Consider the following 21,681-nt stretch of genomic DNA (forward strand, 5'->3'; position numbering starts at 1 on the left):
ACATAAACTCATTTGGTTCAATTTATTTAAATGGGATGAATTTAAATTCTTTATTGCTATTAGGTCTAAAATCTGGAACTCCCTACTCAACCACATAATGGGAGCACTTTCACAATAAAAACTGTAATGGTTCAAGGCAGATCTGTTTGAGGAAGGGACTCGACCCGAAACGTCACCCTATCCTGTCCCGCTGAGCTGCTCCAGCATTTTGTGTCAATCTTTGGTTTAAACCAGCATCTGCAGTTCCTTCCTCCAGCAGACCACCTCCCATGGGCAATGAGGAATGTAAAATCAAAGCTGCCTTCCAGCAATCCCCTGGTACTGAATGCAAATACTAAAACGAGTCTGAGCAATTCTGTGCTTTACATGACAAATATTACTGTTAATAGCACTACTAAATTTTAACTTTTGTATCTATTTAGAGCTCACAACACAACTTACATGTGATCAAGAACATCTATCAGACACTTTAATGCAGCAAGAATAATAATTGCTCAATTTTTACATAAAGGGACCATAAAGGTGCCAAAGAATTTGGAATTAACGTGCTCCTTTAAATAAATTGGTTGACCTAATAGTTCATTTTTTCTATGACTAGGAATAATGTGACGTGGAATTATTTATTTCTGTTCCCCTGCAACCTATGGCATCATTAAGATGCCCTAATTAACAATCGGAGTCAAACATAGAAACTTCAGACATGGGCTTCACTCACTCTAATTTATGCAGAATATCTCTAGTATTCTGACATATGATGGAAACAATCTGATATGCACAACCTCCTTTGCAATTATCAAAAAAGGTCTTGATTCTATTGTAATAATTCAGACAACTAAAGTTGTTGATTTCTATCGATCTTATTTTGCAGATTGTCATCTGGCTCACAGTGAACTTTTACATACTTTACATATGTTCAGCTTTCGTATTGTACTGCATTGCAGCAATCCAACCTTGGCTTGGAGCAAACATCTTCCAATTCCAAATCATTGCAAATAACATCAATTGGGAATGATAAGCACATAGGGAACAGCAGAATAGACTGTAACGTCCAGGTTCAGAAGCAGCTTCTTCCCTACAACCATCAGGCGATTAAACACTACAACATCCAAATAAGTTCCAAACTACATAGACTTTATATATATATATATATAAAAAGAAATGTAAAGAAACCAAATTAACTCCTCTGTCTTTATGAGCTGCTGATGTTAAATCATCTCAGATCCACAGCTACGTCGTTTTTGGGTTTTTTCTACTGCCTTGTAGAATTTTACACGTAATTTATATATAACTTATATTTTATGTGTTTGTCAAGAGGTCTATGTGCCTATTATGCTGCTGTAAACAAAATTGTCATTGTACTTGTACCTCAACATACTTATGCATCGGACAATTAACTTGACTTGACTTGTATAGATTGTCCAACATGTCGGACTGGTACATCAATGCCAGATGAGCAAAATAAATCATTTTCAATAAGGAATTAGTATTGTACTGTGAGGTAGTGTGGTTGAATGCACATTGAAGGATTTAATTACCCCATTTTATGATTTATATTTATGGAAAAAGAGGCTGAAGATGAATGCAGATTGCTAGAACTGGTTAAACAGAAAACGTACCAAATGAAAACTACTTGCATGGCACTGTTGACCATAATTATATGTCTTACTTTGATTCATTGGAAGTACACAGGATGCACTGTAAGAATTTGAAAGTAGACGCAAAATGCTGGAGTAACTCAGCTGGTCACGCAGCATCTCTGGAGAGAAGGAGTGGGTGACATTTCGGGTCGAGACCCTTCTTCAGACTGATGTTAGGGGAGGGGGCGGGACAAAGATAGGATGTAGTAGGAGACAGGCAGACTAGTGGGAGAACTGGGAAGGGGGAGGGGAAAGAGAGGGACAGAGGAACTATCTGAAGTTAGAGAAGTCAATGTTCATACCACATGTAAACTGCCCAAGCGAAATACGAGATGCTGTTCCTCCAATTTGCGCTGGGCCTCACTGACAATGGAGGAGGCCCAGGACTGTAAGGTCAGATTGAGAATGGGAGGGGGAGTTGAAGTGCTGAGCCACCAGGAGATCAGGTTGGTTAAGGCGGACTGAGAGGAGGTGTTGAGCAAAACCATCGCCGAGCCTGTGATTGATCTCACCGATGTACAGAAGGTGATATCTGGAACAGCGGATACAATAGATGAGGTTGGAGGAGGTGCAGGTTAACCTCTGCCTCACCTGGAATGACTGTTTGGGTTCTTGGATGGAGTCGAGGGGGGAGGTAAAGGGACAGATGTTGCATCTCCTGTGATTGCAGGGGAAAGTACCTGGGGAGGGGGTGGTTTGGGTGGGAAGGGATGAGTGGACCAGGGAGTTACGGAGGGAACGGTCTCTGTGGAAAGCAAAAAAGGGTGGAGATCGGAAGATGTGGCCAGTAGTGGGATCCCGTTGGAGGTGGCGGAAATGTTGGAGGATAATTTGTTGTGCACGACGGCTGATGGGGTGGAAGGTAAGGACAAGGGGGACTCTATCCTTGTTACAAATGGGGAGAGGGGGAGCAAGAGCGGAGCTGCGGGATATAGAGGAGACCCTAGTGAGAGCCTCATCTATAATGGAAGAGGGGACCCCCCGTTTCCTAAAGAATGAGGACATCTCTGATGCCCAAGTATGGAACACCTCATCCTAAGCGCAGATGCGGCATAGATGTAAGAATTCGAAATATTACCTTCCAGAAATCCTGCTGGCAACTCTCCAGTGCCATGCTAACAAATTCCATAATCCGGACAATGATTGTGCATTTACTATAATTGTATTCTTCTCTCTCTCTTAGACTGTAAAGTGTGCCCTTCATCCCATAAGCAAAGTTTTCCTCTGCCGCTGTAATGTCATTCATCGCAAGGTTTTTCAGGAAGAAATCCACTGCTTTCAGAAAACCAGATTTTTGGGAAGTCCCTGCAAAATGTCACAGAATTCGTATTAATTTATGATTGTTGTATATACTGAGATAGTGAAAAACGCTGTTTATAAGCTATCCATTCATACGATACATGAGTATAATCAAACCATACACAACAGAAAAATATCAAGAGTGCAGAAGAGTGTTACAGCACTATAGTATTACAACTACAAAAAGAGTGCACATTGAAATAAAATACAAGGGCCACGATGAGGTAGATTGGTAGATCGTGACTATATCCTTAGCTTATGAGAAGTTGGTTCAGTGGTCTGATAACAGCAGGCAGGAATCTGTTCCTGAACCTGGTGGTATGTGCTTTCAAGCTTTAGTATTTCTTTCCGATGGTAGAGGGGAATGACCAGGCTGTAAATGGTTTTTGATTACATTGGCTGCTTTTCCAAGGCAACATGGTGTTAATGGATGAATTCTCTAATGGAAGTTGGTAAGAATTGTTGGAGACATGCCGAATTTAATTTGTCAATGCAGGTGGACCAGGACAAATTGGTAATGCGATTTACACACAGGAACTTGAAATACTTCAGCATCCCTATTTCAGCACCATTGATGCTGTCTGGGTACACCACCCCATTTCCTGAAATCAATGACTATCTCCTTCGTCTTACTGTCATTAAGGGAGAGGTTGTTGTCTGAACACCAAGTTGCGTGATCACTGTCTCCTTCCCATTCCCCATCTCGTCAGTGTTTGTGATCCGTCCTATTACAATGCTGTCATCTGCCAACTTGTAAATGGAGCTAAAGCAGAATTGTCAGTGTCTAGGGAGCATAGTAAGGAGCTGAGAATGAATTCTCGAGGAGCACTAGAGTGGAGAATTATTGTGCAGGATGTTTTGTCGCTTATCCTTGCAAATTGTTGAAGGATAAAATACTGGAAAGTCTCAGCTCTTCTTAGCATAAAAATCGAGTCGTTTAGACTTTAAGATGTAGATGTCGATGAGCACAAAAATATATTCTAATAATCCAATGAGACAAAGAGCAACCTGCATTCAGGATCCACAAACAAGAAACTCACCGAGTAGTTCATTGGGTTTGAGCATATGGTGACCAATGAATGTATTATAACAGTCTAGAGCTGCCAGCAACATATCCATCCATTGCACAGTTGTTCTTATACTGAAGGGTTCTCGTAGATCATTAAGCGTGGGGTGAGATATGATTCCTGAGGTGCCGTTCTCATTGCCAGCACTCTCAAACTTATTAATAAGAAATGAAACATCATTCTTCTTCAGAATTTCATCCAGCCAAGATGGTGGCGTTTTGTTTCCTGAAAGTAAATACACGGATGCACTCTCATGAATCAAGGTATACAACAGCTTGAAATGGCAGTGAATGAACATCAGACAGCACAATGGTACTGTGAAGTTTTACAGTACAATGTTAATAGTAATCTGGTGCAATATCAAGGTGGACAGACAGTAAGATATTTGGAAGCGACAAGGAGAAGGAAAATTGGGAGCGAAAGAGGCAAAGTATATTTTCGTGCTTTTGATAGTTACTCATAGACTGGCTGGCAAGACCCACCATTTTACAGTAAGTACAGCGTTAAAAGAATAAAATTATTTATCATAAAATAGTACATATCCTTCCAAAAAATGAAATAAAAACCACACCTGGCAAACAGGGAACAAGCTCGTAAAAGAGTTCCATGCATTTGTGCCTACACTCTGTTTGGGGTCGTCCACATTGAGCCAGCAGCCATAGGACAACATCTGTTAAACACACCTTCAGATCAGAGGAAAATCCCCTGCAGAAATCAAAGGTACAATATAAAAGACACATTACAATGACATACTTAGCTAGACATTTATTGTATAGTTTCATTTTCAAAGATATTGGGGTAACCATGATCAATTTATGTTCCCATTGATCAGGCACTTGGAGACCCTAAACCTTCCCCACTTCTCGAGAAAAGTGTTCTATTTTAAAAGAGGCAGCTCTCTGTGTGGAGTTAGCATGCTCTCTCCCTGTGACCACGTGGGTTTTCTCTGGGTGCTCAAGTTCACCATCTCAACATTTTAGGTTTAAGATTCTGCAATCCACAGCTTATTTTCACCCAACAATAACACACTTAAAATTAATATTCCAATGTGCATTAAATAATATCTGGTAGATGGTGCTATTCTGCTCATTTTCCAAAAGTAGGTACACAAGCACTCTTTATAACATAGAAGGAAGAATGACGAAAGATACAAAATGATATTACAAAATGCTGTTGTACAGAGATCTGGATCTGGAGGTGCTATTCCCTCTGGGTCCCCCTTCCCACTCCTCGCCTCCTTCCTATCTTCCACCCACTCTTCCCTCTGGGTCACAAAACACGTTAGCATGTAACAGTAAGTAATTTGGCAGGATAATGTACTGAAGAGGAATTTATTCCCTCGTAGGATTGTAATTCTTCGGAATTCTCAACGTAGAGAATTGTGCTGCCGGTCATTTAATATATTCCAGGGAGAGACTGACATAATTAAACTACAAGAAAGTTAGAAAATATAGGCAGGTGCAACAGAGAGCGGTATTGAGGCCAAGATTGGATCGGCCGTGATATTAATGAATAGTGGAAGAGGGCTCAAGAGATTGACTGATTGACTCCTGCTTTATCTGTTCATCCAATAAATCTGTTTATCCAAAATTCAATGAGCTAGGTAGTGGTAAGACAACGTTTAGTAGTCCGAGGAAGGGTTCCGACCCTTCTATGTCCTCCACAGATGCTGTCTGACCTGCTGAGTTTTCCCAGCACTGTGTTTTACTCAAGATTCCAGCATCTGCAGTTCCCTGTGTCTCCATTTATATCAGCCTCTCTGTTTTCGGTTAGAGAAGTGAAGCATTGCAAGAGTTTGTGGGGTTGGAAATTAAGGTAATTGACTAAGAGTCACAATCCCAATGACACTGCTAGAAAATACACACAAATTATAGCAGGGCTTGATTGTACCACCAAATCAAATATACGACTGAAATACATTTTAAAATGGTGACTCAAACATAATGAAGTACCTGAAGAATGCTAGAATCGTGAGCAAAGAAAAGACACTGCTGGAGCAACTCAGCCAGGCAGGCAGTGTCTATGGGGAGAAATGAATATACAGCGTTTTAGGTCAGGACCCTTCTGAGACTGGAGTAGTGGGGAGATAGCTGGTAGAAAGAGGTGAGGGGAAGGGGTGGGACAAGAACTTGCAAGTGAAAGGTGGATCCAGGGTGAGAAGGGTGAAGATAATTGCTTAGGCTGGAGGTGATAAGTGGAGAGGGTGGCTGCGTTGAAGGTAAGTGCAGTACTGAGTCTTGAAATATGATAAGAAAGTGTTCCATGCATTTGTGTTGTGTATAAGGATGTTTGGTAGATTGGAAGTTTGAGTAGGGGTGGGATGGGGATAAAAAGGACCCGGAGGGGATAAGGATGAGTGATGGGCAGAAAGAAGATGTGAAGGAACTGGGAGACTGGGTGGGCAGGAGGAGTGGATGGAAAGGTGAGCGCTAGGTGAGATACATTAAATTGGAGAATTTAATGTTCATGTCATTGAACTGTGGATTAACCAAGGGCAATATGGCATTCTATTCTTCCAGTTTGCATGGCAATCACCTAGCACTCTCCTCTGGGTCACTATTGTTCCCTACAATTTCAAGTTCCCATCTACCCACCTCCTCTCTCTGGTTCTGCAATTTAGTCCTCATCTTCCTTATCAGATTCCACCATCTGCAGCATTTGTTTTCTCCACATCACCACTGGCCTTGGTTACGATCTCCACTCTTCTCTTCTACCATCTGGCGCATCTGCCAATCAATCCCTACTTACCTCTATTCACCTCTCACTTGCCAGATCTTGTCCCACCCCTTCCCCTCACCTCTTTCTGCCAACTATCTCTCCCACTACTGTCTTGAAGAAAGATCCCAACGGTCATCTGTCCATTTCTCATCAGATGAAACGTCATCTGTCCATTTCCCTTCATAGATACAGCCTCCAGCAGTTTGTTTTTGTTCAAGTGCCTGGAGAATGCCTAGCATCAATCAACCTATCCTCCAGCAATTAAAGGTAATGCAATAAATTGCGAGGAAGAGGATTTGCAATGTTAGAAGAATAAATTTGAAACATGAAAACATTGTTCTACAGGCAATGGCCTATCAATAGCAAATGCGTACATTTTTTGAGTTATGAAGCTGAAAAGTTCACAATAAGCCACAAACCTGGGTACACGTCTCTTCACAGGGTTATTCAAAGTGGAAGCCTTCTGTTTTATAATCCGTTTCAGGTGATCAATAACATCACAGCACTGCTGAACTGTACCTACAGAGAAATAATATCCATTTGCTTTCAATATTTTTAAATAAATTGTTACCAAAGAACAAAATCTCATCAATATGAATTTTAAGGATTGATGTTAATTTTTTACAGAATTGAAATAAAGTAACGCAATATAAACAATAAAAGGTTTAAACATCTTGAAAGAAAACAGTCTGAAGAAGGGTCTCGACCCGAAACGTCACCCACTCCTTCTCTCCTGAGATGCTGCCTGACCTGCTGAGTTACTCCAACATTTTGTGAAATAAATACCTTGAAAGAAAACAGAAGTACTTGCGGAATAGTTTTTATTCAATATTTACACGGCTGTTTCAGACATTTTAATGGAGCAGGGTGCATAATCCTTGGAACAATGCCTCCTGCTAAAGTTATTTTTGAAGAATGATAGACAGGACAATTTTGTACCTGTAGATTAATGGACTGGACAAATAGACAGACCCTATCCGCATCCTCCGCCTCTGCAAATGTTGCTTAATCTACTGGGTTTCTCCAGTAGATAGACACAAACTGCTGGAACAATTCAGCGGGTCAGGCACCATCTCTGGAGTTTCTCCAGTATTTTTTTTTTTTAACTATCAAAAATAGGTCCACTTTTTTCAAGAAAAGTGTCATGCAAGGTTCAAATAAAGCCCAGCTTACAACACCATACAATAATGATACTTTAACATTCGCAGATACTACATAAATTTGACATTGAAAATAATTTACCCAATGATTTATCATCTGCATGTGCGAGGGCAAGGCTTTCCACATATACAACCAATACTTCAAAGACAAACTGGTCGACCAAGGCACTTTCTTCCCTGGAAATACAACAATTATTGTTGGCGAATAACAAAAATACATCTAGATCTCATGTATCAGTATGTCCAAACATTTTTCAGTCAGATAGCACAGAAATAGGCCCTTCGGCCCAACCCACCTATGCCAACCAAGATGCCCCAACAAAGCTGGTCCCATTTGCCTGCATTTGGCCCATATCCCTTTAAACCTTTCCTATCCATGTAACTGTCCATGGCTTTATTTAAGAATACGATACTGAGAGCTACATTTTGCTGAGAAAAATGAATTCCACCCATGAATGTTAAATTACGCATAGATAACGCATTCAAATGGAAACATGCATTTTATGTCACATTTTTAACATTGTGATTGTTTGAGAACATGGGTGCAAAATATTTTATAATATTGAGATGGAGATGAAGAGGTTTAAGGAGGAGATCAAGTGAATACAGTCACAGTAGTTAATGTCAATGTTGGCACAAGCAGGAGAAGGAAAAGTCAGTTGGATAATTGACCATCTGCTGCCTTTGTTTTCTCCACATCACCATTGGCCTAGGTTACGATCTCCACCCTTCTCTTCTACCATCTGGCGCATCTGCCATTCAATCCCTACTTACCTCTATTCACCTCTCACTTGCCAGATCTTGTCCCACCCCTTCCCCTCACCTCTTTCTGCCAACTATCTCCCCCTACTACTGTCTTGAAGAAAGACAGGTATTTCAATTGCGTAAGACATTAAAATGAATGTCTTCTACAAGTAAGAAAATAATGTTTAAATGTACCTTCATCTATTTTGATAAAAGCTAATAAAAACACTGAATCATTTGATTTCAATGAAGGTTTAGGCAAAATCATTTTCAGTGTAATTCATAACACAATTCTGATGAAAAGTCATCAGCCTTAAATGTTAACACCTCTCTCTCCACAAATGTTGTCTGATCTGTGGAGTATTTCCATCATTTTTTTGTTTTCAATTCAGACTTCCAGCCCCTGAGCTACAGATGGAGCTTGAGCAGGCTGGGACTCTATTGCTTGGAGCACAGAAGGATGAGGGGTGATCTTATAGAGGTGTACAAAATCATGAGAGGAATAGATCAGTAGAAGCACAGAGTCTCGTGCCCAGAATAGAGGAAGCAAGAACCAAAGGACATACATAAGAACCTGAGGGGAAACTTTTTCCCACAGAAAGTGCTTGGGTTTATGGAATGAGCTGCTGGAGAAGGTCGTTGAGGCAGATAGTATCGCAACATTTAAGAAACATCTGGATAGGTACATGGATAGGACAGATTTAGAGGGATATATGGACCAAACTAAGGCAAGTGACACTAGTGTAGATGTGACATGTTGGTCGGTATGAGCAAGTTGGGCCAAAGTGCCTGTTTCCACACTGTATGACTCTACGACTCTATCTGCAATTTTCTGCTTTTAAACGCTGGTACATGCTTCGATGTGGAATACATTTGCTTATTGTTTATGGTCCTGTTATATCTAATTATATATATCTAATGTTGAAAATAGGCTTACCTGAATTCTCGGTATAAGCTATTAAATGAAAGGGCTGCTCCCAATCGCTTGAAGCTGTTGGGATGAAGAGCAAGGCTATACAGTCTCTTAAAGAGTGACTTTGTATTTACAGGACTCTTCTGCTGCTGCTGTGGGGTTGTCTGTTTAATGGACCACTTGAGGAATTCTTGCACGCATTTCCCACAAAAGTCTCTCAGATTACTGTCCACTGGATCCACAATACCATTCTATGAAAATTATCAGTCTTTAGTTTTCAGAACAAAAATCAAACAGAATTGTACTGCAATGTTTTGGAGCAAATCATTGCCCAGTAACAGCAACCCACATTTCTCCTGTCACTGAGCAAAGAATGAAACAAACATACAGAGTTATACAAAAGGGCACAATTATAAGGTGGGGTAGGGGGAAGAAGAAAGCCTTAAGAGGGGAGAGGCAGAACAAAGTATGGCAGGTAATGGGAAGATACAGGCGAGTGGGGGGGGGGCTTGATAGGCAGATGGTTGTAACCAAGGACAGAGCAGAAGCTGTGAGAGGATTGAAGAGTTACGAATTGTAAAGCCAGAGGGAGGAAAGTAGCGGGGGAAAGGAGGGGAGAAATATGTGGGGGTTCAGGGGGGGCATGGGGAGAGGAGGGAGAGAAAGGGGGGTTTGGGCATTTGGTTAGTAGTTGCCTAAAATTGGAGGCCTTTAGGTCCGAACCTGCACCAATAAGGTTAGTTCTAACTGTAGTTCAGCATCAGCTTTCAACAATTAATAAAATGATTCATCACAGCATCTCTTCTATCCATCAAACAGAAATTCATTACTTAAATGTCTTTGAATATTTTAATAATTGGCTCCTAGTAACTGTTACTTTGGATATTCATTTCAACATCTCCAATGCTTGGAAAAGAAACAAACAATCGACAACAATATCAGCAGTAACAGTTGAGTACATTGTGAAAAAGTATAAAAAATTAAACGTTAAATAATATTAAAGAAATTAGCAAACATTCATGTACCTGATGTCAATTAGTAGATTAGGATGTTTCTAGCCATGTAAATCTCTTTAACATGGTTTGTATAAAGATTTCATCTGCTTGGCTCTTTTAAACAAAAATATTTCATCTCTAATGTGCATTAACACAGATGTTAAAACTCATGTTCACGATCAACTTCCGAAGCTAACAAGATAAGTTAAGAATTGTTACCAGAATAGCTTCCAGCAGTGCCATTGTATCCCGACTTTCAAATTTCTTATTATTAGTGAACCAATGAATAAGCTGCATGACAAGTGGTTCGAATAATTGGCTGGTCACCTATATATAAAAATACAAACAAACAAGAAAGTTGTTTTATTCAGTTCATAAGTTCATGGGATAGGAGCAGAATGAGGCCATTTGGCCCACCGTCTACACTGCCATTCAATCATGATCTATCTTCCCCTCTTAACCCCATTCTCCTGCCTTCTCCCCATAACCTCTGGCACCTGTACTAATCAAAACTATCTATCTCTGCCTTTAAAATATCCATTGACTTGGCCTCCACAGCCTTCTGTTTCGGTTTCATCTCTCCACAATTTTCATTTATCTGTACACTGTTAACAGCTCGATTGTAATCATGTATTGTCTTTCCGCTGACTGGTTAGCATGCAACAAAAGCTTTTCACTGTACCTCGGTACATGTGACAATAAACTAAACTAACATGTTGGGAGTTATGATGAACTACAACACCAACACATCACCCACTTTAGGTGTATCTGGTCGACTGGGAGGATAAAGAGCCCACTGCTTTTAGTGGACATAAAAGTTTGAGGACCCTCCAGCTTGTTCATCACATGTATATTTTCAAAGTTAGAATTGAGAATTATTTCCACATCCGCGCAGGGAAACATCAGCACTTCAATGGAATATGCACTTCAAATTAGATTAACATTCCACAGATGAAATACCTACATACACCTGCAAATACTATTTTTTCTTGAAATCCTTTACAATTTTGTTGCAAATATACCAAAGAAAAGATAACCTGATATGTTAAGTTCTGGTATGAGTTTACGTGTAGGAGAGATCTTATTAAGTAAGACAGATGGATGGAAAAACATACAAACATTCTGGGGTATCAGGATCTCCCATGATTGCCCAGTGGTCCCGTAGTGTGGGAGCATTGACAAAGAATGGAAAGGTGTAAAGTATATTGGGAATTAAACAGCAAGGAGGTGTTGCGATCCAAAACCATTAATGGGATTTATTATTATCCTGAGTGGAAATGGTAGTGGATGGATGTAGGAACACATGGTTACAGTGGTGGGAGGAGGAATTAAACCTGTTTAGAAATGCAAGAAAAGATACAAAGTTCTTTAGTAACTCAGTAGGTCACTGGAAAATAATTTTAAGGATATGGGTGGTGCAGCAGTGGAGTTGCAGCCTCACAGCGCCAGAAATCTGGGTTCGATTCTGACTACGGGTGCTGTCTGTATGGAGTTTGTAGGTTCTCCCCGTGACTGTATGGGCTTTCCCCGGGTGCTCCAGTCTCCTCCCACACTCCAAAGACATAGGTTAATTGTCTCTGGTAAAGATTGTAAATTGACCCTAGTGTGTAGGGTAGTGCTAGTGTACAAGGTCGCTGGCCGGTGTGGACTCGGTGTGCCGATGGGCCTTCTGTTCGATATCTCCAAATTAAAGTAAACCAAATATGAAAGCTGTACAGGCACCTCGCATAGTAGGGGAGGGTTAGGGGCTTGAAAAACAATGTGCAAATCAAAAAGTGTGTAAATGAAACATATGCTAGGCAATGCACGTAACCAATTGAAATAAATAAGGTTAAATCACATCATACAACATTATAATGCTTTTCCTTCCATCTGTACAATGCTTTACCTGAAATGCATGATTCTCACCGTCAAAGCAGAAAACGGAGATAATTATTTTATGCTCAGTAACTGGAAAAAATACATCCCAAAGGCAGGTACATACAAAAACAGGGATGTAATGCTGAGGCTCTATAAGGCACTGGTAAGGCCGCATTTGGAATATTGTGAGCAATTTTGGGCACCATATCTGAGGAAGGATGTGCTGGTTCTGGAGAGTCCAGAGGAGGTTTACAAGAATGATCCCAGGAATGAGTAGTATAACCTATGATGAGTGTTTATCAGCACTGGGCTTGTACTTGCCGGAGTTCAGAAGAATGAGGGGGGACCTCATTGACACACATACAGAATAGTGAAAGGCTTGGAAAGAGTGGATGTGGAGAGGATGTTTCCACTAGTGGGAGAGTCTAGGACTAGACTCAGAATTAAAGGGCGTTGTTTTAGGAAGGAGATGAGGAGCAATTTCTTTAGTCAGAGGATGGTGAATCTGTGAAATTCTTTGCCACAGAAGGTTGTGGAGGCCAAATCAGTGGATATTTTTAAGGTAGAGATAGATTCTTGATTAGTACAGGTGCCAGAGTTTATGGGAAGAAGGCAGGAGAATGGGGTTAGGAGGGAGAGATAGATCAGCCACGATTGAATGGCGGAGTAGGCGATGGGCCAAATGGCCTAATTCTACTATCACTTATGACTGGATGACATTTAAACATATAACCTAATACCTGCATGCAATCGTTTGAGTTTTCTTTCTGTTAAGCAAAACTGAATTTACAAGTTATCTTTGAAAGTTGATGTGTAAGTTTGCCAGGAATAAAATTGAGTGTGTTATTCCGAAAGCAGGTTCATTCTAAAAGTGTGTAAAGGAAGCACGCGTAAAACGCAAGGTGCCTGTACCTAACTAGTGGAGAATGTCCATGTTTAAATCAGACAAACAATACAAGGCCAGAATAATACAACACCTATGGGAATATACAGTATTTTTAGTTCATACATTTGAGATTTTAATCCCCAACATTCATTTGCTCAAGGTCATAGTTTCTTACCTTGTCCACATCAGAGCCTAGACAGAGTAAGACTGGATACATATGTTTGTTCAGCTGGTACATTGTTTCTTCTTGACCTTCAGAGATCTGCGATCCTTTCCCCAGCATGTAAGCAACCACACTATGCAACAGTTCACAAGCTGCAACCTGGCAGGATTTATTATACATAAAAACAGTTTTAATACTTTAAAAATGAAAAAAAAATCAATGACTTAAAACATTACCGAACTACGGAGTGACTACATAAAAATATAAGAGATACAAATAATGTTATTACTGATGAGGGTGGAAAGGAATGCTAATTTCCAGTACAAATACTCATTTACAGGACACGTAACAAGAGGAGCAGCTCTGGCAACATATTACCCTGTGACACAACAGGGTCTGGTGCTAAATGTGGATGAAGACAACAGTAGCTCACCTTAGTTTGTCGGTCACTGGCAGAAAGCGCAAGTTCAGAGATACGTGGTAGGAATGAATCCAAATATATAACAGGTTTCATATCTGCAAATGGTACTGCAAAACTCAGTGCCTTCTCTGACACCCAAGCAACACATTTCTTCATCATCTCCTCAGAAGAAGCAGCTATTGGTTAAAATGAGAATGCATAAGTATTCCTTGTACTCTATGCAATACGTTTTTAGGTTTGGGTTTTAGATTATTTATTGTCATAAATAATCTCAAATGCAATGTTATAATTTTGAATGAAAATGGAGAACATTAAGTTCCAAAAGGCAAGATGATTTTTAATAAAAGAGGATTAATTGTATTAATGGGAGCTAAATTCATGGTGACACAAGAAACTGCAGATGCTGGAATCTTGAGATAAAAACAAAAAATCTGGAGGAACTTAGCAGGTCAGGCAGCATCTATGGAGGGAAATTATGTTCCTTAACATAACATAACATAACATAACAACACTTTATTGTCACTCGGCACAACACCGAGCGAAATTTCAGCAGTCACACAAAATACAGCAAAAAGAAAAGAACACAGGACACCCGACCCCAAACCAAACTCAAGAAGAGCCTGAAGAAAGGTCATCTGTCCATTCACTCCAAAGGTGTTGCCTGACCTTCGTGAGTCTGAAAAAGGGGCTTGATCTGAAATATTGTCTGTCCATTCCCTCCATAAATGCTGCTTGATCTGTTGAGTTCCTCCAATATTTTGAGTTTTAGGCTAAAACCCTTCACCATTTATAAGGAGCTGCTGCTTCAATGCTTAGACTTAATATCTTGCAGCAACAGAAAATACTTTCATGATATTTAATAAAATGTCATAATAATACACATGAATATTAATCCATGTTACTACCCTATACCTATCCTGTTCTTACATGCTTATCAGGTCTCCTTCGTGGAATGAAAATTATCCATCATCAGTTCTTTAACTTCATTCTTTGAAGGAAATTCAGATTTGATGTACAATTATAAAATATTCTGACTGCCATTTAAGTGAAGTTTGCTCATAGTCAGTGGGTGCTTTATTGAATTTGATACTGGCTTCATAAATATGTGATGCAAAATTGGCCCACGGTACATCAAACGTTACACAGAGAAAGAAAGAGAAAACAGGAATGAGTCATGAAAAACAAAGATGGAGAACGTCATGTTTTGTCACCGACAGAACCCAATTTGCAGAGCCAGCACATCTGGCGGCTGATTCTCTCGCACACACTTCAAATGCTAGAGACCAGTCACTAAGACCTTCTGCCAACAGCACAATGTCTCTGCATAGGAAAGTATACAGAGTGGGTGTGAGCCCTTTAACAAAATGCAGTTAAAGGGCCAGAATTAACAAAAAAACAAAGGCTACGCCAAATACTTAAGACAACACTGAGAATTATTCACAACTTCCCATTCAAAATGGGAGCTGGCTTTGCAATGGCAATTTTAATAAATTGTCGTCTCTTGTTAACATTCCCTTCCTTGCCGTAGAAAGCAAGTGGCATTTAATCACATTTAGTTCATGACAGTACACAAGAATATGTCTCTGCCTTGTCACCGATCACAAAAGTAAAAAATTATCAATAACATGCATCGGTTATTTAAGCAAAACAAGAACAATTTAAGTCTATACAACTGTTTAGCTTAATATTTTAGGGTACCAGCTCAAAACATGACCAATTCATGTTCTCCTGAGATGCTGCCTGACCTGCTGAGTTACTCCAGCAGTTTGTGTCTTTTTTTCACCATAATTATTTGTTCTACAGTTCTAATGGCAACCAGCTTTATCCAATAAATCATAACTTTTAATTTTAGAAACAAAAGACATAGCTAAAACACCAGCCTGGCAACCTGATGATCAGTCTGAAGAGGCTCTCAACCCGAAACATCCATTCCCTCCCCAGATGCTGCCTGACCTGCTGAGTTCCTCCAGCACATTGTGCTTTGCTCAAGATACCAGCATCTGCAGTTTCTTATGTCTCCACCCTGGCACCTGATTCACCTGATATATATATAAAAAATTAAGCAGGCATAGATATCACAGTTTAACATTGTTGTTATTAAAAATAAATCAACACTGAAGTAAAGCTCTTAATAAATACAATTATAGTGTTTGCTAGCCTTAAATTTCCATCTTTTATTTATTCAGCCTTCAGTTTGTTTGACATACATCAAACTGTCCTCACACCTACCTGTCACCAGACTTCGGTTGACCTGTCCCCCCAGACACCCGAGTAACTTCACCACTCTGCGCCTCACTTTTGCAGCAGGTGATTCCTCACTCTGTTTCATGAAAAATGTTTAAAATAATTTAAAAGCAAACTCATTAATCATTTATTTCACAGATAAAAATCATTAGCTCAAATTTCAAATGAAAGCCACGCACCATGGAAAGATTTGTTGATTTTTTCAGACGACTTATAAGAATCTTGTTTCCTCCTTTACCTGTAGTATCAATCCTCATCGTTTCCCAGTTGCTTTCGGACTGACCTAATTAATGCAAGGTTTAAACATTGTAGGATCCATAACCAAAAAAAATGTTTAAGTCATTTTTTAAACTCATCAAATCCTGGTTAATTTTTTCCAAGCCTTGAGAGTGTTTTAAGTTGTAGATAATGCAAGTGTGATCTGTGATTCAGCTGATATCTTTCATTTACCTGAGACACGCCGTGATGTTCAGGCTTAGTTTTGGGTTTATTCATGTCTCGTGTACTGAGGTACAGTGCAAAGTTTTGGTTTGCATGCTCTCCAATCAGATCAGATAATATTGCACACATAAAATACAATCAAGTCAAACTCAAGTGTTTAGATTTATAGGAAGAAAATAATTTTCAAGCATGAGAGCGTTTGAATCCAATGATAATAGATCCTTCTCTGGGAAAAGCAGGCAATGAGTGGCCACAACCCCGTCCCATCTTTTCTCCAAACATTTGGGGCACATAGACCAAAGTGCCATTCCAAGCACTGCTGCACAAGGCTAAGCACCTCACCCACTTACCCCAGCCACAGCTTGTCAGACAGACACTGAAAACACTATTATATTACTTTCCCAGTGTTTGGTCAAATGTTATCTTTTAATTAACATGTCAAGAATATTTTACCTGGTCACATCTTTAATTATTGTCTGAAAGAGTTAATTGGATAGAAAAATGCCTTCAGTATCACCTATTTTACAATAACAACTTCACTGCACGAGTACACTGACTAGAAAGCAATTTGGCGAACCTTGAGGTCATGGAAATATTTCTGTATCTCTTCCTCAGACAGATAAACTCACTTACATTTAACATGTCCAACAGTAATCAGGTTTATTTCATGTTGAACCTTGCTGATATAACACTTGGAAATGCACTTCATAATCAAATAACCATTGAAATAAATCTGAAATAACTTTCCATCATTTCAACAATTCTTTCTGCAGCTATTTAGTTTATTTTTTATAGTTTCTTTCTCAGGATTTTGACAACTTAGCAATATTTTCCTTTCCCTTGCCTTTAAATCTTTATTTTGCCTTTTTTCAACAATTGATTATGAAGATATTAGAGATTGACTACATAGGTTGAGAATAAATAAACAATGGAGAATATTTAAGAATGTATACATAGATTCCATAAGCCAGAGGAGCACAATTAGGCCATTTGGCCCATTTATTCCACCATTCAATCATGATTGATCTATTTTACCTTCTCAATGCCATTCACCTGCCTTCTTCCCATAACCTTTGACACCCTTTGATCAAATTTTCAGTCCAATCTGGCAGAAAACTAAGTCCATAACTTATTAAATAAATTAGGGATGTGTTAGATTCCTCCTAACCTGAGGAAAGACGTTCTTGCCTTAGAGGGAGTACAGAGAAGGTTCACCAGATTGATCCCTGGGATGGCGGGACTTACATATGAGGAAAGACTAGATAGACTGGGCTTGTACTCGCTGGAATTTAGAAGACTGAGGGGGGATCTTATAGAAACATATAAAATTCTTAAGGGGTTGGAGAGGCTAGATGCGGGAAGATTGTTCCCGATGTTGGGGGAGTCCAGAACCAGGGGTCACAACTTAAGGATAAGGGGGAAGTCTTTTAGGACCGAGATGAGAAAACATTTCTTCACACAGAGAGTGGTGAGTCTGTGGAATTCTCTGCCACAGAAGGTAGTTGAGGCCAGTTCATTGGCTATATTTAAGAGGGAGTTAGATGTGGCCCTTTTTGCTAAAGGGATCAGGGGGTATGGAGAGAAGGCAGGTACAGGCTACTGAGCTGAATGATCAGCCATGATAATATTGAATGGCGGTGCAGGCTCGAAGGGCCGAATGGCCTACTCCTGCACCTATTTTCTATGTTTCTAAATAGAAGGCATATAGAATTGTCAGAAATAGCAGCAATTTAGAGAAATAAGAGAAGTTTAGAAGTCAATAGAGGACGAAACAATTAAGAGGGGGAGATGGAATTTGAGAGTCAACTTGCAGGAAATATAAAAACTGACTATTAAAGTTTCTATGAATCCGTGAAGAGAAAAAAAGTTAGTGAAGACAAATGTAAATTCCCCAGTCAGAAACAGGGACAACTGTAATTAGGAGCAAAGAAACAGTGGAAGACTTCAACACACACTATGATTCTGTTTTAAGAAATGTGCACATAAATATCCTCTCAGTGAAGTTTGTGAACCAAAGAACTACAGAGAGGGAGGAAATTTTGAAATATTAATAAGTAGTGCTAGGGAAATGAATGGGGCAATTAGGCAGACAAATCCCCAGGACCTGATAACCTATGTTCTAGGCACTAAAAGAAATAATCAATATATTGGCAGCCATATTCCAAAATCCTGTACACTCCCAAGCTGTTCCTATAGATTAGAGGGTATCAAATATAATCTCGCTATTTAAAAGAGAAAAATACAGAGACACCTGTAAGCCTAACATCAGTAATGGGGAAAATACTAAAATCCATTACAAAAGGAAGGGCATAGATAGGGTAGACAGTCAGAACCTTTTTCCAAGGCTGAAAATGTCCAACAGTTGAGAGCATAGCTATAAAGTGAGAGGGGGGAAGTTTTAAAGGAGATATCATATCATATCATATCATATATATACAGCCGGAAACAGGCCTTTTCGGCCCTCCAAATCCGTGCCGCCCAGTGATCCCCGTACATTAACACTATCCTACACCCACTAGGGACAATTTTTACATTTACCCAGCCAATTACAAAGAGGGTGGTAGGGGTCTGGAAATGCCAGGGGTGGTGGAGGCAGATACTATAGTGTCGTTTAAGAGGCTTTTAGATAGACACATGTAAGTGCAGGGAATAGAGGGACATTGATCATGTACAGGCAGATGAGATCAGTTTAACAAGGCATCATGTTTGGCATCAACATTGTGGGCCGAAACACTGTTTCTTTGCTGTAATGTTCTATGTTCTAAGATGCAGTAATGAACACTATGAAAACACTAACAACTTTGGACAAGTCAGCATGTGTTTATGAAAGAAAAATCTTATGGAATGTTTGAAAATATAATTAGAAAAATAGGTAAGGGAGAACCAGTGGATATTGTGTATTTGGACTTCCTAAATACCATTGAAAAGGTCACATTTAGGTTGGAATGCAAAATTAAGGTAAATGGGAATAGGTGAAATACATTGCATGGGTGTGAAATGGTTGACGGACAAGAAATTAAAATTAGAAATAAAGAAGGTTTTTTTAGGGAAGCTGGCAGTAATTATTGGAATCAGTGTTTGGGCCCGCTATTCACAATATCAATGATTTGGACCAGGGAAACAAATATAACATCTTCACATTTGCAGACAACACAAAAGCGAAGTGAATGTGAGTTTTGAGGAGGATGCAAAGTTGCTATAAATGTGATGTAGTCAAAGTGGGTTAACAAGCAAAAGCACAGCAGATGCAATCTAATGTGGATAAATGTCAGTTATCCACTTTGGTTCCAAAAATATTTGAACATTATTATTTGAATAGTGATATATTGGGAAAAGAGATGGTACACTGAGATCCGGTTGTCTTTGTATACCAGTCACTGAAAGCAACCATTCAGGCACAGCAAACCATTAGAAAGGCAATAGTTAGTTGTATGTTGGCTTTCATTAGAAGTGGACTAGAGTACAGAAAAAAGAATGTCTTGCTGCAGATATACTGTGCTGTGCTGAGAATCAATAGAGAATTATGTGCACACTTTTGTTCTTAGTAAAAATGCTCTTGCCATGGAGGGAATAACTAGATTGTTCAGAACTAAGGGTCTGGGGATAAAACGGGGAACTTAGGAGCCTTTCCCACTTAGACGTTTTTTAGGCGACTGCAATAGTCGTTGTAGTTCGCCGGAAAACCGGCGACTGGACCCCCCCCATACGACAATGTCTACGACAAGCTACAACAACCTACCACCTAGTTACGTCAAGTTACGGCAAGCTACCGACAACCGGCGACCCAATCGTCGCGACTTAGGACGTCCACCTACGAGCGCATCTACGACAACCTAAGACCACACAGGCAGCAACCTACGACAAACGAAGTCAACATACTTTGACCCGCGTCAAGCTACGACAAGCTACGACCGTGTCGGCGACAACTGAAGGCAATTCACATCATTTTGGCCTCCAGTTTTGAAGCCGGTACCTGTCGCTGGTTGACGTAGGTATTCGCCAATGGAATTCAATTAAGTCAGCACCGGCGACAACCTATGTCACCTGGCGACAACCTACGTCAGGAGACGTGAAGAAGCTACGATCATTGGCGTCAAACCAACAGTCGCCGAAAAAGTTTAAACATTTCAAAATCCAGCGGCGAGCAGAAAAAAGCTACGACTCTTTGAAGACTACTCACGACCATACAGGCGACATCCCGGCGACAGCCTAATCGCCTGTAGTCGCCTAAAAAATCGCCTAAGTGGGACAAGGGTTTTATGGAATTCACTATCACGCAGAAGGCAGTGGAAGCCACATCATTATTCAAAAAATAGGTGCTTGGATAGATTGCTTAATGCTAAAGTGATCAAGGATATGGGGAGAAGGTGGGAACAGGATTCTGAAGTGAACAAACAGTTATGATCATTTGAATTGTGGGGCAGACATGAGGCATTGAAAGGTCTGCTCCAAGAACATAAAAAGTACAGCACAGGAACATTTGGCTCACTATGTCTATGCCGAACATGATACCAAAACCAACGAATCTGCCTGTACATCATCCCTCTATTCCCTGCTCCTGCTCCAGCTCCATATTTTAATTTTCAAATTTAATGTGTTCTGAGTTACCCTGTGCTAGGAGTTTTTGTCACTCAAGCTTCTGAATCACAGTTATACATTTTAACTGTGCCTGAATTACATACCCTTAATATATTTAATTCCAATCAGCAAACAAAGAAATAAAGCATTAATCTCCGCACTTTCTGGTAATGATTAATCACAACATGGATTTCAGAGTTGATTGGAGAGGACTAAATGCTAATATTCTAAATTCAGCCTTTTACAACTGGGCTGAACAATTTTATTTACAAAGTGGAAAGAGCAGTGGCTTTATTGCATTGAAGAAGAGTTACTGAAGAGTAACTTACTTGAAACTGAAGTTTTCAGGTAACCATCCAAGTGTGGCAAGATGTCCTTGTAATAAGGCTGAATGGTTTTCTTGGATAGATGGCATGACCAGTCTTCCAGAGCATCCAATCCAGCATTAGCAAGAGGGACGTGGCTAAGTCCAAGTTTAAATGCAGTCTAATTTTGAAAATGGCAATAATAAAATCACAGAATTTATAGTAAATTCTCTCCATGGTACAGATGTCA

At 39.8% G+C, this 21,681-nt stretch overlaps 1 protein-coding gene across 1 annotated transcript in view; it reads right to left on the reverse strand.

The window, feature by feature from the left end:
* The window catches only part of prkdc (protein kinase, DNA-activated, catalytic subunit), a 185,578-nt gene that overhangs the window by 119,992 nt on the left and 43,905 nt on the right, over positions 1-21,681 (reverse strand). The window contains exons 21-32 of the mRNA XM_078397370.1: positions 21,456-21,612; positions 16,287-16,390; positions 16,093-16,183; positions 13,876-14,039; positions 13,455-13,601; positions 10,753-10,860; positions 9,563-9,789; positions 7,964-8,058; positions 7,141-7,240; positions 4,575-4,708; positions 3,977-4,228; positions 2,716-2,942 (exon numbers count right to left, since the gene is read on the reverse strand). Of these exons, the coding sequence (XP_078253496.1) occupies positions 2,716-2,942; positions 3,977-4,228; positions 4,575-4,708; positions 7,141-7,240; positions 7,964-8,058; positions 9,563-9,789; positions 10,753-10,860; positions 13,455-13,601; positions 13,876-14,039; positions 16,093-16,183; positions 16,287-16,390; positions 21,456-21,612 (1,806 nt within the window). The remainder of the gene's footprint in view (positions 1-2,715; positions 2,943-3,976; positions 4,229-4,574; positions 4,709-7,140; positions 7,241-7,963; positions 8,059-9,562; positions 9,790-10,752; positions 10,861-13,454; positions 13,602-13,875; positions 14,040-16,092; positions 16,184-16,286; positions 16,391-21,455; positions 21,613-21,681) is intronic.

This window comes from Rhinoraja longicauda, chromosome 4 (assembly GCF_053455715.1).
Source record: "Rhinoraja longicauda isolate Sanriku21f chromosome 4, sRhiLon1.1, whole genome shotgun sequence".
Classification (NCBI taxonomy): domain Eukaryota; kingdom Metazoa; phylum Chordata; class Chondrichthyes; order Rajiformes; family Arhynchobatidae; genus Rhinoraja; species Rhinoraja longicauda.